This window comes from Camelus bactrianus, chromosome 3 (genome assembly GCF_048773025.1).
Source record: "Camelus bactrianus isolate YW-2024 breed Bactrian camel chromosome 3, ASM4877302v1, whole genome shotgun sequence".
NCBI lineage: Eukaryota > Metazoa > Chordata > Mammalia > Artiodactyla > Camelidae > Camelus > Camelus bactrianus.
The window spans coordinates 7,026,216-7,041,688 of NC_133541.1; the positions used below are offsets into that span (position 1 = coordinate 7,026,216).

The window sequence follows — 15,473 nt, forward strand, 5'->3', positions numbered from 1 at the left end:
CAGGGGGCGAGCTCAGTATATACATGATATCTGTGAAAGGGGATGAGTGTTGCTGCAGGCCACTGGGAGTGAATGTCACCGTTAGTGGTGTTAGTGCCTTTCTAGATAGGAGAAGATGCAAGAAATGGGGCAAATAAAGTCTCCTCCTGATAGTATCTAGCTCTCTGTTCAGCCAGTTTTCCCAGAGCACAGAGCACCTCCTTCCTGACCTCCGCCCTGAGCACCTCGCGGGGTGTGCTGTGGGTCAGCGACCACAGTGGCTCGTGACCTCATCCTTGCAGAGGCAGATGGCAAGTGCCAGCTTTTAGGTGGCAGTGAGGTGACAGGAGAAAGCACGTACCATGTATTTGCAAGGAGGATTTCCAGAAGCTTCTGTCGGAGGTGCAGAGCAGGCAGGGAGGGGAGCTTTGTGGGTGGAGGGTGCTGGGGCCATTCTCTCCGCAACAGCATTTTTCTCTCCAGGGGCTGGGCGCTCCTGGGAGAGTCATCTCGTTACAGATGTGTGTGCTGGATAGTTAATACTCAGAATGAGATTGCCATGTTGGTTTCTCCCACATTTGTTTAAAAAAAAACAACAGTTAAGAAAAAGATAATGTAAAAAGTTCTAAAGGGGAGAACCACGGGCCCCTTGGTGCAGGAAGGGTGCTGCGGAGGTGATGAAGGATGGGTGATCCCAGCTGAGCTACGTGTGAGTGGAGGGACCTCCGTGCACGACTCGGTGACCGGCAGACGACAGGGCTCCAGCTTCCACTCAGAGAGACCTCCTGTCCAGCATCACTGACGGCAGCTCTGGGCCCAGGGACCCCCTTCCCCGATGCCCCAGGGTCACCCAGGGCCTCGCTGCACAGCCAGGCCAGGCAGGCCTAGGGATGCAGCGCCGCGTAGGGAGGAGTGTCAGTCATCCGGGGCTACCCTGCAAAGTGCCACCCGCTGGACAGGTTAAACAACAAAACTGGTCTTCTCACAGCTCTGAAGTCTAGAAGTCAGAGATCAGGTGCCTGGACGGTGGTGTCTGGTGAAAACTCGCCTTGACTTGCAGAGGGCAGCCTCCATGCCATGTGCTCGTGTGGCCTCTGCTGGGGGCCGCGCAGAGGAAGGGAGGGAGCAAGCTCCCCAGTGTCTCCTCTTTCCTAAGACGCTTGTTGTCTTGGGTCAGGGCCCCACCCTTAGGACTTGATTTAACTTGACGCCCTCAGAGGCCCCATCTCCAGAGACAGCCACACGGAGGGTTAGGCCTCCGACGCGTGAGCTGGGGGGAGTACAAACACTCCACTGTCATTAACAAGAGGAAGGTGGCCTTCTCCCTGCTTTAGCTTCCCCTCTGCTGCCGGAACCTGCATCCTACATTTCAGGATATCTCTGCTCCTCACCTCAAGTCAGGATCTTGTTTAGAATTGTCTTTATTGGCCTCGGCCTAGCCCCAAAACAACTGCACGTAAATTGATAAAGAAACTTATTTACAGCCCAGGGGTGGGGCTGACTTCCTCCAGGCCGGAGACCACATGGGTCAGGACCGATGTCAGGAGACCATGCATGAAACACACACAGATTCTCTCTTCTCTCTGTGGTTCCGGTTCCCCAGAATATTTGATCTTAACAGCCCACCCAGACCTTTCCTGTTCCAGATACCCAAGTCACAGGAGACATCTCTGAGTTTCTTACAAATCGGTAAGAGGACCACAGACACCGCGAGGTCTGCAGGGTCTACTCTCCTTCACTCTGAGGACGAGGGAGGAAGAATTAGGCCCATCAGTCATCGCTCCAAGGAAGAAGCCACAGGCCACACTCCACCTGCTGTGGGAAGAGGCAGGCAAAGGCCACAGCTGTGTGTCCCGTGTTCTCTCCTTAAATATCTTTGCTGCAAGGGGTTTTGCTTCAGGACTAACCGGTATAAGACAGTCTTACCATAAAGGAGCAAGAAAATAAAATGAAGAAAGAGGCATTAAAATGGACATCATGACACATTAATAACAAAATTTTTAAAGGTCTGATTGTGAAAAATAAAAATACCAAAGATATTTGGGTGCCCTTGAAATGTGTGTAGATACAGGGTCGTGGCTGTATTTGAGGGAATCTCAGAGAAAGCGGTGATGCTCTCTTTCTCAAGGTCCATCGCCAAGGATTCGGGACCTAATGTAGAACATGGGTTCTTTAAGATATAAACAACTTCTGCTCCACGTCTCTTCTGATCTCCCTGCGAGTAGAACGAACAGTGGAGGGACGCTGCTGTTTCTTACCAATGTGTGTTAACGTAAATACCTGGTGATGCACAACTCAGCTATACTGACGTGTCCTGTCACGCCCAGTCCCCACAGTTCACCAAGTCATCTGAACCAAATTCTGTGCCAAATACTACAACTCTGTCCACATCATGTCCTTTGCTGTCAAATGGCAAAAAAAATTTTCACCACTTTCGAGAAATTTATACCCATGAGGAATCACGCGGCCATCCCCTCTGGAAGAGTGATGGGGGTTGATTCTTCTATTACCTCCAGCTTCTAACGCTGCACGATGGATCTGGTAGAGAACATGGCAAGAGAACAAGGTGTTGTATCTGAATCAGACAAAGAACCGGTGGTGAATGGTCTTGAAGACGGTTGTGGATGACTAGCCGCCTTTTATACATGTGCCACAGCTTGGTACATTTTTGGGTTTTGACAGATGGAGAGATGAAAAATTTGCAAAAATTGGTATGTTATCATTTTCTAGTGTAATGAATCCAAAACTGAATCAACCATTGATTTCATCTATTGTGGCAAAAACGGCGCGGCCTTATGGCTAATTAGTTGTGTAGCGTGACTGTTTGCAACAAAGATTCTTACTGGCTAATACCTAAAACCAACAACTGAAATTCAGTCATTTCCCCGAGGGATCAAGCCTTAGCACCTGTGCTCGGTGCCAGGGACACCAGGAAGGTCAGGCCTGGTCTTGAGCACCTCCTGTCCATGTGCGGGTCACAGACAGGTAACCACAACCTAGACTGGAAATATGGGGGCCCTGCTAACTAGTGTGGAGCTGGTTTTATTTCCACTTCATAAATTACACCCATATTTTATTTCCAAGTTTATATTATCCAGGAGCATTTTTGGATTAGACTTCTCATTCTCAATAAAGAAGAAAACTGTTTTTAATAAATTACCAGCATACAGTATTCATAGTTTGATATCCAGAACAAGTATGCAGTTCTTAAAATGAGAATCGTGAACATGTACTTTGCATTTCATTTTCTGCTCCTTTGATTCTTCCAACTAGTCCCATATTTCTGCACCTGGTGCAGTCATAAGAAACACCCCCAAAAAAGTTTATTTCACTGATACCTAAAGCTTGTAACCTTGAATCAAGAAGTATTTTTATAGATCTCATTTTGAATGCCAATCATTCTAGAATCCATTCCTGGCTTCTGTGCCTCAGTTGAAATTGCACTGACTGTAGCTTCGTCTCCTGGATTATTTAAGCTCACGCGCGTGAGAGTCTGTGGATCTGCCCAGAGGCCCGGGGCCCGTGGCTGTCCGGGTGGACCTGGAGATGTTCCTCCTCAAACGCGCTGGCCTCCTGGATTAACTTGGTAATCCTAGTGTGAAACGTCAGTGCACGTTCAGACCCGAATCTGTAATCGGGAGGTGACTGTTCCTGTTGATCACAGGGTGATGTGTGACAGCTCACCTGGCCTTTATTCCTGGATCCTCAAAGGTGTTCCCTATTTACCTTTATCTCCCAAATACATCGCAGGTAGTCAGAATCCACAGAAATATGGCCAGTGGATTGGAAAAATACCATATTTGAGAATTCGTGGGAATTGATCATTGTTTGCATACGTACAACATTTTATATACATAAAACATAATTTTCTGTCTAGAAATTATATATATATACCTTTTCTATCTATATATAGATATATGTCTAGATATAGATGTATAGTTACATATACATATATATGCAGGTATCTATACATATATACTACATGCATATACATATGTAATTCAGGTTATTTTTTTTTAATCTTAAAAGTCTTTATTTTTAAAACATCAGAAAGTAGAAATAAAAATTCCTCAGTGTAATGACTTAACCCAGTTGGTTATTTATTTCGTCAACGTTTATTTGCAGATACTTTTCTTGGTGCGTAGATTAGTTTTTTCTTACATTTCTGTACTCATGATTACGAGAATGTGTATCTGTCTGTTTCACTAAGCTTTATTCCATAAAATGCTGTGTTTATTTTATTGCAAAATGTGCAACTGTGTCAGCCACCGTGAGCCCAGCTGGCACGATCACACGCCCGGTGTGGCTGTTTAACTTGTGAGTGTGCGCAACGTTCTAGTGAAGGGTTTCGTCTCCAAAGTCTTTCTCTAGCTCAACTGCTTTCTTGAAATAGATTTCTGAAAGTCAGTCAACATGTAAGAATGCTTACTTTCATATAATTTTTATTTTTCAACATCTGAGGGGGATGCATGTGTTTGTGTGCCTGCAGCAACGTACTATGTTAGTGGTCTGAACTGATTGCTTCTCATGTTAGAATTTTTACCCAGTTTTTTAAAACGATTCAAGCACAGTTTTTTTTTTTTTACTTTATAGAAATGAAAACCATGACAATGAAAGTACCTTTAGTAAGTGTGAAAGGAGTAAAATCTTCCTGCCTAGAGCGTGAAGCCACCCTGAATGTTTTTGATGCTCTGGGGTGTGTTGCTCACCGTAAGCTAAGAAACATACTGCTTCTCTGTGAACCAAATCCTTTAGGGGATGAAACTGCTGTGTGGTTTCAGTAAAACATCCGGTAGTAAATTTATTGACACAGTTGAGTCCTTTTGGTGACTTATCTCCCTAATTATTCAAGTTGAATAACTTGAGTTTCAGTTGGGTATGACAGTTGATTTGTCATATAGAATTTTCAAAGGAGGACAAGGCAGTGTCTGAATAAGAAAAATGTCTTTGCAGATCCTGTTAACAAACCTGGATTCCATATCCAGTTATTTGGCATTATGAAGAAAGAAGAATGCAAGTCATTTTTAAAAAATAGTTCCAGATGTTTGGTTAGAGATTTGGTTTTATGATGTGTCTGTCCTTTTTTGTTTCCAGGCAATGGCTCAAGTCCGAAGACATTCAGAGAATCTCGTTACTTTTCTACAATAAAATACTAGAGAAAGAAGTAAGCTATTTTCCTTCAAAATCAATCATTTTGCCAAAATATTACTTTTAAAAAATTCCACCATGGAATTGTATTCATGTTTTTTTCACTCATGACATTTAAACTGCTTCTAACCGCGTCAGGTTTCTTCCCAGCTTTTCCTGTGGTGCTTCATGCAGATATGTTTTCCCACATTTCTTGTTGCTACATGTCTGTCTTTGTCTTGTCACCACTCTCAACACCCCTGGTAGTAAATGCTGTCTGTGATACGTGGGGTGATGGAGTTAACAAAGGGAAGGAGTTAGTACTTTGCTTTCTCAGTGGAAAGTTTTCTTAGAAAAGGTTTTAAAAGGAAGACAGATGATCGATTTCTTGAACATGTGTAAGCACATTTGTCTGTCCTTTATGACTGGATCACCACATTCTGTTGATTCTTATTTTATGGTTGGCTTTATTCCTTTGATAGCTATGTAAGTAAAAAGCTAAAGCTCTAAATTGTTCTTAGAAGCAATAATCAGTACATATATGTAAACTAAAAAATATGTGCAGTATATTGTATATACGTATTTACATGCAATATAATGTGTATGTGCAGTCAAACTATAATAATTCTACCTAATAAGCTGAAAAATGAAAAAAAAAGGAAAAGGTTTTAAAGGGAGGCAAAATCCTTTCTGATAAGTTTATAATGTCTTTATACAAATTACTTTAAATTTTTGATAAAAGCATGAGATTTACATTCATCCCCTGTTTGGGAGAATTAGAAACCCTAAACTTTTAAGTTTCGTTGCATCTAAATAGTTTCACATTATGACTCGCAAAGTGAGAGCTATTTCAGGCACAGGTAAATAGGTGGACATTTACTTTGTACATGTCAAGCTTAACATGGATTTGCTAAAATAAATTAAGTAATTATAGCAGAAAGGACAATTGTTCCAGGTTGGCCTTTTGTTTTGTGTCGATCTAGAAAAGAAACAGGTTAGAGGTAACATGTCCATCATCCAGCCATATAATTACAGCCTTAATTTGAACAAAAGCTACCATATTAGTGGCAGCAGTCACTGCAATGATAGTAAAACTCTGTTGAGGAAATGTAGTTCATTGTTTTATGGATATTGAAATGGACATACCACATATCAAAAATCCTTCCACAATTCGTTAAGGTTGGATCTTACAGTTACACCAGAACTGTCTTTTATATTAGTTAGTGGCCAAGAAGGTCAGTTGTGTGCTTCTAAGTCAGAGCCTTGACTGCAGTAAGTTTACCAAATTGCTGTTTTATATAATTTATTATTATTATTATTATTATTATTATTATTATTATTATTATTATATTATTATTAATGGCTATTTTATCTTTGAACAACTTATACATTAATGACTACTTATTGTTTAAATGTTAAATTATTTCCTTCCTGATAAAAATCTTTTTCTTTTATTAATACCACTCCTTTCCTTTATTAATACCATGGAGAGATTCCAACTCATGTCTCTATACACAGCGCAGAAGACAAGGGCATAATTGAAAGCATAAAACATGATCACATTTTAGTAATTATGCTAATATAGCTTCTTCATCAGGATGTAAATTATCCTGGCTATTAAGTCACAAAATTCACCCAAAAATATTCTAGTAAACAGAAAGTGATCATCATTCAAACAGGAAGCTTTTGCTGACGTTCCCCATGTGAGCATTTGCAGAGGCCGGCTCTGAGGCAGACATTAGACAGCACTGAGACTCAAGCTCACTTTCTGTCCTCCTATTCCCAGCCTGCTCTTCAGGCTGGCAGGAGGGGTAAAAGACAGCAAGACAGAGGGGAGGAGTCAGACCACCAGAGATCCGCCATCCACACCAAAACCCCAGAGGCTAAACCCAAGAAATACACACCTAACTTCCCAGCACTTGGGAAACTGCAGATGTAGCTAATGCAACCTGTCAGCGTTGTCAGGAGGTTTCTATAGCATTGCCACAAACACTTTATTTCCATTCATTTTTTTAGAGAACCCTCTTTTGAGAGGCAGTAGAGACTCACGGTTGGAAGCCTGGGTTTGGAGCCAGTCTACCTGGGTGAAGATCCTGGTTTTGCCATGTGCTGTGTATTTCTGAATGTTAATCAGTCATTCTGGTCCAAAGTTCCTTTATCCAAAACTTGGGACAATAATAGTTCCTGTCTTGGGCAGTTGTTGTGAGGATTAAGTGAGTTAGTCCATGGAAGCGTGGAGAGTACCCAGCACACCATCACCATCATAAAGGTGATATGTGACAGACCACTATCACATCATGATTGCAGCACTGGCCAGCTTGTCCTGCTAACTCAAGCAGGGACAGTCCCAACCAGGCAGCCACATTGATCCATTTATGATCCTCGATGTTATGGAAAGTTGCTTGAACCTGCCAATTATGCTGGATGAGTAGCTAGGGTGTCCAGCAGCCAGCCCCAGACAGGCAAACAGAACGATCGGAGACCTAGAACAGAGCCTGCTGGTCTTCTGTCTTGTAAATTCACTCACTATAATAAAATAAAATACTAAAACGATTAAATCAAATGAGGAAATTGCATTTCCTCAATAGTGTTCAAAAGTAAAATATTATTACGTGAAGTGATTTGCTTTCCCCAAGTAATCGGGGACCTCAGACCCACAAGGGAACTGGGACACCTGCAGGTGACGTCCCTGCAGTCCCCTCACTCATCTTCCTGGCCAGGTGCCCACTCTCCTTGATGGAGTGATCTGAGTGCCTTTAAATGGGTTTCTGAACAGTTGGACTCATAAAACTCATGGCCGTCAGAGTCCCTCCTTCACTGCTCATTTGGAGGGAGGAAGCTCACACTGCTGGAGATGAGCAGCCCTTGTCCTTAGCTCATGTTTTGCCACAATCTACAAGTGACGAGTGTGATGCGTGAACTAGATACGGTCAGGCTGCCGGATGATCGTTTCAGCCCTTCTCTTAGAAAGCCCCTCATTCCTGGTTTCTTTCCTCCCGTCAGTACCGAGCCACGGCACTGCCAGCGTTCAAGTATTATGTGACCTGCGCCTGCCTCATCTTCTTCTGCATCTTCATCGTGCAGATCCTGGTGTTACCCAAGTAAGTGCGCACGGCTCTCCTCTGCGGTTCTCACTGGGCGTGCCTCTCTGCTGGGGCCCGGGCGTACTGAAGGGTATGAGAGGATGGATAGTTTCCACCAGAGCGCTTATGTAACATGGTGGAGGGGGGAGCAGGGAGGGGACGCAGGGCGGGGCAGGTTAATTCAGGATCCACGAAGCTGAGCGCCCCCCACTACCCGCGTGTCACACTTAGTTACAGTAATTCTGGATTTTCAAGGTGGACATGTTGATTCACCTTATCGGGATGTTTTTAAATAAATTTAGCCATTTTACTTTGATTTCCATACTATGCTGATACTTATGTGTAAGAAACATAATCCAATCAACTTTACCCAGAAAGGGCAACATCACCAGATGTTGTTTCTAGTAAACAAGTAACCCTGTTGTATATTGAAAGGACAAAGCCTGCAGTGGGCTCACTTGCCCACCCACCCGTCCTGACCTCATGTTCCCCTCCCTCAAGTCCACCCTCTCCGCCGTCTCCGATGGTTGCGAGTCCCTGTCCAGCTCGCCCCTCCCCAGAGAGACCTGGAACAGACAGGAGAACTGAGTAACCAGATTGCACATCTTCACATTTGTCCACCTACTGGGAAAATCCAGGAATCACTCTGATTCCTATGTCGTCTTTCCCTCGTACCTTCTTAGTGAGTGCGATTTAAGTCAGCTGACTTCCTTTAAAGAAACGGATTCTTTCTCATTGTACAGTCTAAAGGAAAAGAAGACTCTTGTCCCTCTTCCAACAGTTGGGGATCAGAAGGAACTTTTAAGACACGTTTCCTTTCCCCTGATCATTGCGTGTTTTGCAAAGGCCGCAGTGACCGTCTCCAGTCTAGCTGGCATTCCTTGTGTGGTTGCGTTTAACTTCAGCAGGACCGCCCGCATTTGTGGGCAACTTGAGTTGCTGAGGCTGGGTTACAGTTGGTCTTATGAAGATGTGAGCAAACTAGAAGGAAATGGTCTGCCTTCCCCTCTGTACTCCAAACAACACCAAACAGTGTTCTGGGCACTGAGCCAATACCAGGTATTTGTAGATTAATGACAAATCAAAGTGTTCCTCATACATGTATGGTTCCAAAGCTCTCCACCCACTTTTAGAAGAAGTTCCACTGGGCGTCCCCTCCCTCCCCCATAAATTAGCATTGAAATACGTTCGCCAGATGAGTTCTTCCTGTCGACCTACACAGCCTTGACTGAAATCTGTCAGCCTATCAGTGTTCCATCAGCAAAAATGTTAACAAATTGAGCTGCTTTTAAGTTCAGCTGTTGTTGCACAGACAAGGCTCACTGAATAGGAGAGGGGCATTTAGAAAGTGATGTAGGTGAAGCAGGTGTCACCCAGGGATGCAGGCCCTTGTTGATACTCTGAAGTAGATAAGTTCTTGCCTTTTTCTACATCTTCCTATTGGAGGAGTATTTTTATATTTTCTATGTCACGGTGAAGATAGGGTTTCTCTCCTGCTGTTGGGAGGGGAGACCGTGACTAGGGCATTATAAACGACCAGACCAAAGAAGACAGAAAGACTTCTGGGGACTAGGAAAAACCTGTCATGAAATGACAGTGTTTTTAAAAAAAAAATCAAGTTGACGTCATCTCTGTCTTTGCTTTTATTTTCTTGTCTCTTTTCTGTTGCATTGCTTATGGGAACCCGTGGAAGTTCATTTTCTCGGGCATCATTACCAATTATTGTGTTTCTCTTGAACAACAAGTTGGACTTTGAGCATGAACACTGTGAAATAGGTGCTGGGTCCTTCTTCCTCTTTGTGTTGGCAGTTAGAAAGCTCAGAGTAAGGTCTGTGGACGCCTCTAAGAGCGCTAAGACCTGCACTTCTGTACCAGCCTCGTAGTGTGGTATATCATATTATATTAGTCTTTTTCCTTCACTTTTCTTTTATTCTAATGTCCTAATTTTTCTTTTTTTCCTTTTAAATATTCTTGCTGTGCAATATTTCAAAGATACAGAAAAAGTACAGCGCTTAATGTAATAAATGTGCATTTGTACACAATCCAGGCTTCACAAACGATAATCCTGTCGTATTTACTGTATGTGCATTTCCATGCTCTTGGGACCATTATTGGTTGAGTGTATTTCCTGTAAACAATATCCGTTTTTATTTTTCATTTATTCAAAAAGATCTCATATCTTTTTGTATATTAATACGACTTTATTCCATTTGTGTTTTAATTCGTTTATTGCTGTGTGTGGACCTACTTCTACTCTCTTATTTCATGTTTCATTTACTTTGCTTTTCTTTGGTTTTCCCCACACCCGTGTCCCCCATCCTCCTAACCTCCGAAAGACGGATCCAGTTTTCTCTATTCTTAATTTTCCTTGACTGGTTAGGAAATACATACAGATATATATAATGGGGAATATTTTATATACGGCAGATGGGGGGGCTCCTATATATTCTTCTTTCAATGATTGGCATTGAAATCTTAACATATATTTTTAATTTAATAAAGCCTAAAGTTAATCCTTATGTCTCTTCTGTGTAACTGTTTCTTAGGATTGTAATTCCAGATGGTAATTATAGTCAGTATTTATTTAGAGTTACCCACATTCTTTACCATTCTATTGGCTCATCGGTGCTTTTTAAAAGTTATTTCATCAAGTTTGTTCTTGCTGACGTCTGTCATGTATTAGTTCTCTTCTTTATGATCTGTGAGTAGTAATAGCTCCTATTTTTTGTTTGTATTGAAGTATCTTTATCTGCTTTATGTCGCATTGGCGCTTGAATAATAGTTTGGGTATAAAATTCTAGATTAACTCTTATTTCCCCTTAGGATTGCAATGCTATTATTGCACTGAATCTCACTTCTGTTGTTGCTAAGGAAATGTCTTCTGTCAGCACCATTACATGCCTTTTCAGGCAACCTGTCTTTCTCTATGTGTGCTTTGGAGGGGGGGGTTGGGGGGGTGTGGCTGGATTTTTTAGTACATGGCTTCTAGATACGTATTTGTCCTTATTTCCCTAAGTGACAAGGTGTGATTATTTTTCAATCTGAGGATTCATATCCTTGCTTAGTTCTCAGTGATTCTTTGCCTGTATCACCTTATGTATTGCTTCTCCTCTCTTTTCTGTGTTCTTTCCTTCTGAAACTCTTAATAATTGTATATTGTGCTGTTCATTCTGTGCTCCAGGTCCTGTCATTTTTCCTCAAAGTTCCCACCTCTTTACTTCTTTGTGTTGCCTTCTGGTGGCTTCCTCACCCACTTTTTCATATCTAAGAAGCCTTTTATTTGAATTTTTCCTGTAATTCTATATTGTACCTGTGAATTTGCTTTTTCCCTTTTATTTTCAGATTTGAAACATATTATCTGAAGGTGTGACCTGTTTTATTATGTTATTTGTGTTCATAAATGTGTGAATCCTGTTATTTAGTCTGCCTGTTGTCTGTTTCATGGGCATGTGTGTCTTTGGTGTCATCTGTCACTTCTACTGTGAGTTCATCAAAGCAAGGGTCTTGGTCCATGGTAACCTCCGATGTTCTGAGTCATTAAGGCATCACTGTGATGTGGTTTTCACTGTGTCTCTGCCAGGTACCTCTGTGGTTCACCAGTGCAACTCACAATATATTTTTAAAATCCTTAGGTCAAGACTCCTTTACTAAACAGGTCACGTGAATTTCATTAGCCCCATAATATGGGTCAGGGTTGGGGGTCTTAGTTTTCCAAGGTTACTCTTTTTCCACTTATGACCCTACACGTACAGTCGGCTTCCCTGAAAATTACTCGACTATTGGGCGTAGTTTTTATGTTTCCTGTTTCCTGGCTGGACAGCGCTTAATGGCTTCTGACTGTATTCAAGAGCTCAGTTCTAATTTTCGATTAAAATATCTGTGACCATCACCTACCTTGTAGACATTACACGTCACACCCTAAGGCCTGTATCAGCCCCTGGTCCCCCGGGCCATTTAGCATCAACGCCTCGCAGCTTCCTGCTCTGAATACCCTCTGTATGTCTGGTGTGTGCTCTTCCTTGCTATGAGTGCATCTGTTTAAAAATAATAATTTTGTTGTATTCTATGAAGCATTTTCATTGAGATAACGGTGCTTCCCACTTTTTCTGATACACCCTCACTTGTTTTTAAATATACTGAATTATGGTTTGGTTTGGTTTGGTCTCCTTTTGGTAAACTGCCTTGTGTTTTTGGGGGGGAGAAAGGAGAGGAATGATTAAATGAGTGAGGAAGTGAATAAATAAAGGAACAAGTGAATGAATAACTAGTAATAGAGGAATTTGTGACCTTGAAAAGACCAGTAAGAGGAAGTATCTCCCTGAAAGAGGGCCTTACATCATCCCTTTTTGGCCCATAATTTTTGAATCTGGTCTCAGATTTTGAACAGATGTAATTAAATTATTAGTTGGCTTCTTTTTTTGGAATTTTTTTTCACTTCTGTCTGCGTTGTACTATAAATTTATCAGAAATGTAAGCAACCTTCAAAGGCCAGAAATGATCAAGCATGAATTTTTTGCATTTTATTAGTAGTCTCCCTCATATTGTCTGCCAAACTAAGTAGATTATGTTAAATCAGGCATGACAATTACTAAAATAAAGATGACTTTTTTCCAATAAAGTTCAGTTAAATATCATGTGTTTCATTAGCCCAAGTAAAATTAAGAATAATTATTCCTTAAGGAAAATTACTAGCAAATTACAGTCTTAAATATCTTAGAACTACTTCGTCTACTTAGATTCTTTAATATGCATTCAATTACTCATGTCAATAATCAATGCTTATTAATTCTTTAATACTCATTTCAAAAGAGTCACTCAATTTGTTTTCATCTTCAGAAAGGAAAAAAAAAATAGGAGAAAGTTTAATGGTAAAATTGTTCGTGTCCATTGAAAGCAGACTTGGATTTCTATACACAAATGATAGTGAATAACTATCGTGAAGGCAGTTTGCTTTGGTGGGCAGCCATATTGGTGGGGCCAAAGTTTGGGTACCATGAGAGTAAATGACTCCCTGCATACTTTGATGCAGTGAGTGTGAATCTTAGAGCAAAGCAAAAGGAAGGAAGGAAGGAAGGAAGGAAGGAAGGAAGGAAGGAAGGAAGGAAGGAAAGAAGGAAGAAAGAAAAGAGAAGCAAATAAAAAGAAGATAATTTTCACTGTCTGAGATAAATGAACCATGTAGCTTTTACTGAGATGAACAATATTCAACTTTGGATTCAGGTCATCTGAAAGTAAGAAAAAGCCTCAAAATTAGTAGCCTGGTCATTAGCAGTTTAGCACCTTCCCCATGATCAAAGACAGAGGTAGGGTGATTCTCTGTCCCTTAGATTCCTTGGGCTCCTCAGTCCCTCCAGCACACAGCTCTACTTTCTGTAGACTTTTGTCCTCACCCTCATTCTCAAAATGATAGCATCCACATTCTGAGCAACAGGATCAATGAACAGACCCAGAAGCAGAGGTTCAAAAGCATTTATACCTGCCATCTCTGAGGATGCCTTCCAGAAACTGCCTCATGACACTTTGGTTTATAACTCAAAACTGAGATCTTAGTCACATGCACAAACCTAGCTGCAAGGGAGGCTGGAATATGTAGCCTTTAGTCTGTGTGACAGGGTGCCTCTCTGAAAATTCTGATATCAGGAAAAAATGGAATTCATGAAAACCAGTACTGTCTCCAGGCATAAAAAGTGATTTTTGTTGTAGTTTCCTGGCACAGTGGTCTCGTCCCTGGTGTAGTAAGATTTGAGGAACAACAGCAATCAAAAGGGAGCTGAACATTTTTACTCAATGAAACAGGACAGTGTACTTTTATGTTGCATCTAGAGGTATATTCTGAGAATTTGCAATAGAAGTAAAAATAAATAAGAGAAATTTATACATGCATTCAGCCAATCATTTGTGGAATCGCTCAAAATCTATTTATTGAGTAGTAGTATTTCTATACCAAGCATAGCTAGAGATGCTGGAAAAGCAGCAGTAACCCCCAAAAGTCCTTTCTCTCATTTAACTTACACTCTATTGGGGGCACAACAATGATGTAATAAACAAATTCATATCAGTTATTTAGTGGTGATAAGTTTTGAGAAAAATTAAAACAGTGGGGAACTGTAGAGTTGAGGAGAGGTGGTATTTCAGATGAGGGCTGTTGGAGACACATCACTGACTCAGTGATATTGAAACAGAAATCTGAGTAAATTGAAATGGGAATGATGTGGATATCTGGCAGAAGAACATTCTAGATGATGGGAGCCACAGGTGTGTTCAAGGACCAGGAAGGAGTGGTGGTGGGAGCAGAGTGAGTTCAGGGAGGGCAGTGGAGATGGGGGCATAGGAACCTGCAGGAGGTGGGGCGTGTTGGCCCTCACAGCTACTGGAGGAACTTTGGACTTGATGCTGAGCGTGATGGGGAGCCCTGGACTACTCCCGGCTGAGGACATGATCTAGTGGTGCTTCAAAGTATTGCTCTTGCTGCTCCAGAAGAGGGTGGGAGGAAATAGGAAGACCGTGTAAGATGATGGTTTGCACTAGAGTGGCAGTGGAGGTGTAAAACGTGGTCAAATTCTGGGATACATTATTAAGAACTGTAAGAAAAGTCTTGCTACTGGATGGGAAATGAAGAATGAGAAAGAGAAGTTCTGTGGGGGTTTTTTTGTTAATTTTGGCTTTTGATTTTGGCCTGAGCAACTGGAAAAATTGGGCAGTCATTTACAGAGGGGGAGAATCCTGGGGAAGGAACAGGTTGGAGAGGGGCATGAAATGAGGGGCACAGCTCCAGGCATCAGACGTGTGTGTGCGTATTAGACATCCAGGCCATGGGGCTTCGCAGAGGCAAGAAGCACATGTGTGACCCCGTGGTTCATGGGGGAGTGAGGGGTGGGGCCGTAATTCAGAAAAATCATCACACAGCTAGGATACCTGTGGGAGGAGATGAGCTCACCTAAGGAGTGAGTGTAGAAAGAGAAGACTGTGGACCTCCTGAAAATTCAAGTCTTCTGTCCTTATGCTGCTATGAAATGGAAGCTCTTTGCTCTGCCGGATGGAACCCTTTTTCCCTTTCCCACATCACAGGACCTTCAAGTGGCCAGAACATCACAAAGCTGCTAAGTCTGAGTGTCAGGGAAAGGCTGCTGTAATCTGTCCTGGTGATGGATATTTAAATGCCTTTTCACCTTTTGATTCTTTTTTTCTTTTGCCAAATTCTCCTTCATTTTGAAGTTCTATCACTTGTCACTTAAAAGGGGGGTGGGTATTATTTCTTGCTGACTATAAGGAAGAGTTTTCATC

General features: G+C 41.9%; 1 protein-coding gene across 1 annotated transcript in view; it reads left to right on the top strand.

Annotated features, from left to right (window-relative positions):
* Nucleotides 1-15,473, top strand: part of ADCY2 (adenylate cyclase 2) — a 378,985-nt gene that overhangs the window by 278,025 nt on the left and 85,487 nt on the right. The window contains exons 13-14 of the mRNA XM_074356066.1: nt 5,074-5,143; nt 8,110-8,207. Of these exons, the coding sequence (XP_074212167.1) occupies nt 5,074-5,143; nt 8,110-8,207 (168 nt within the window). The remainder of the gene's footprint in view (nt 1-5,073; nt 5,144-8,109; nt 8,208-15,473) is intronic.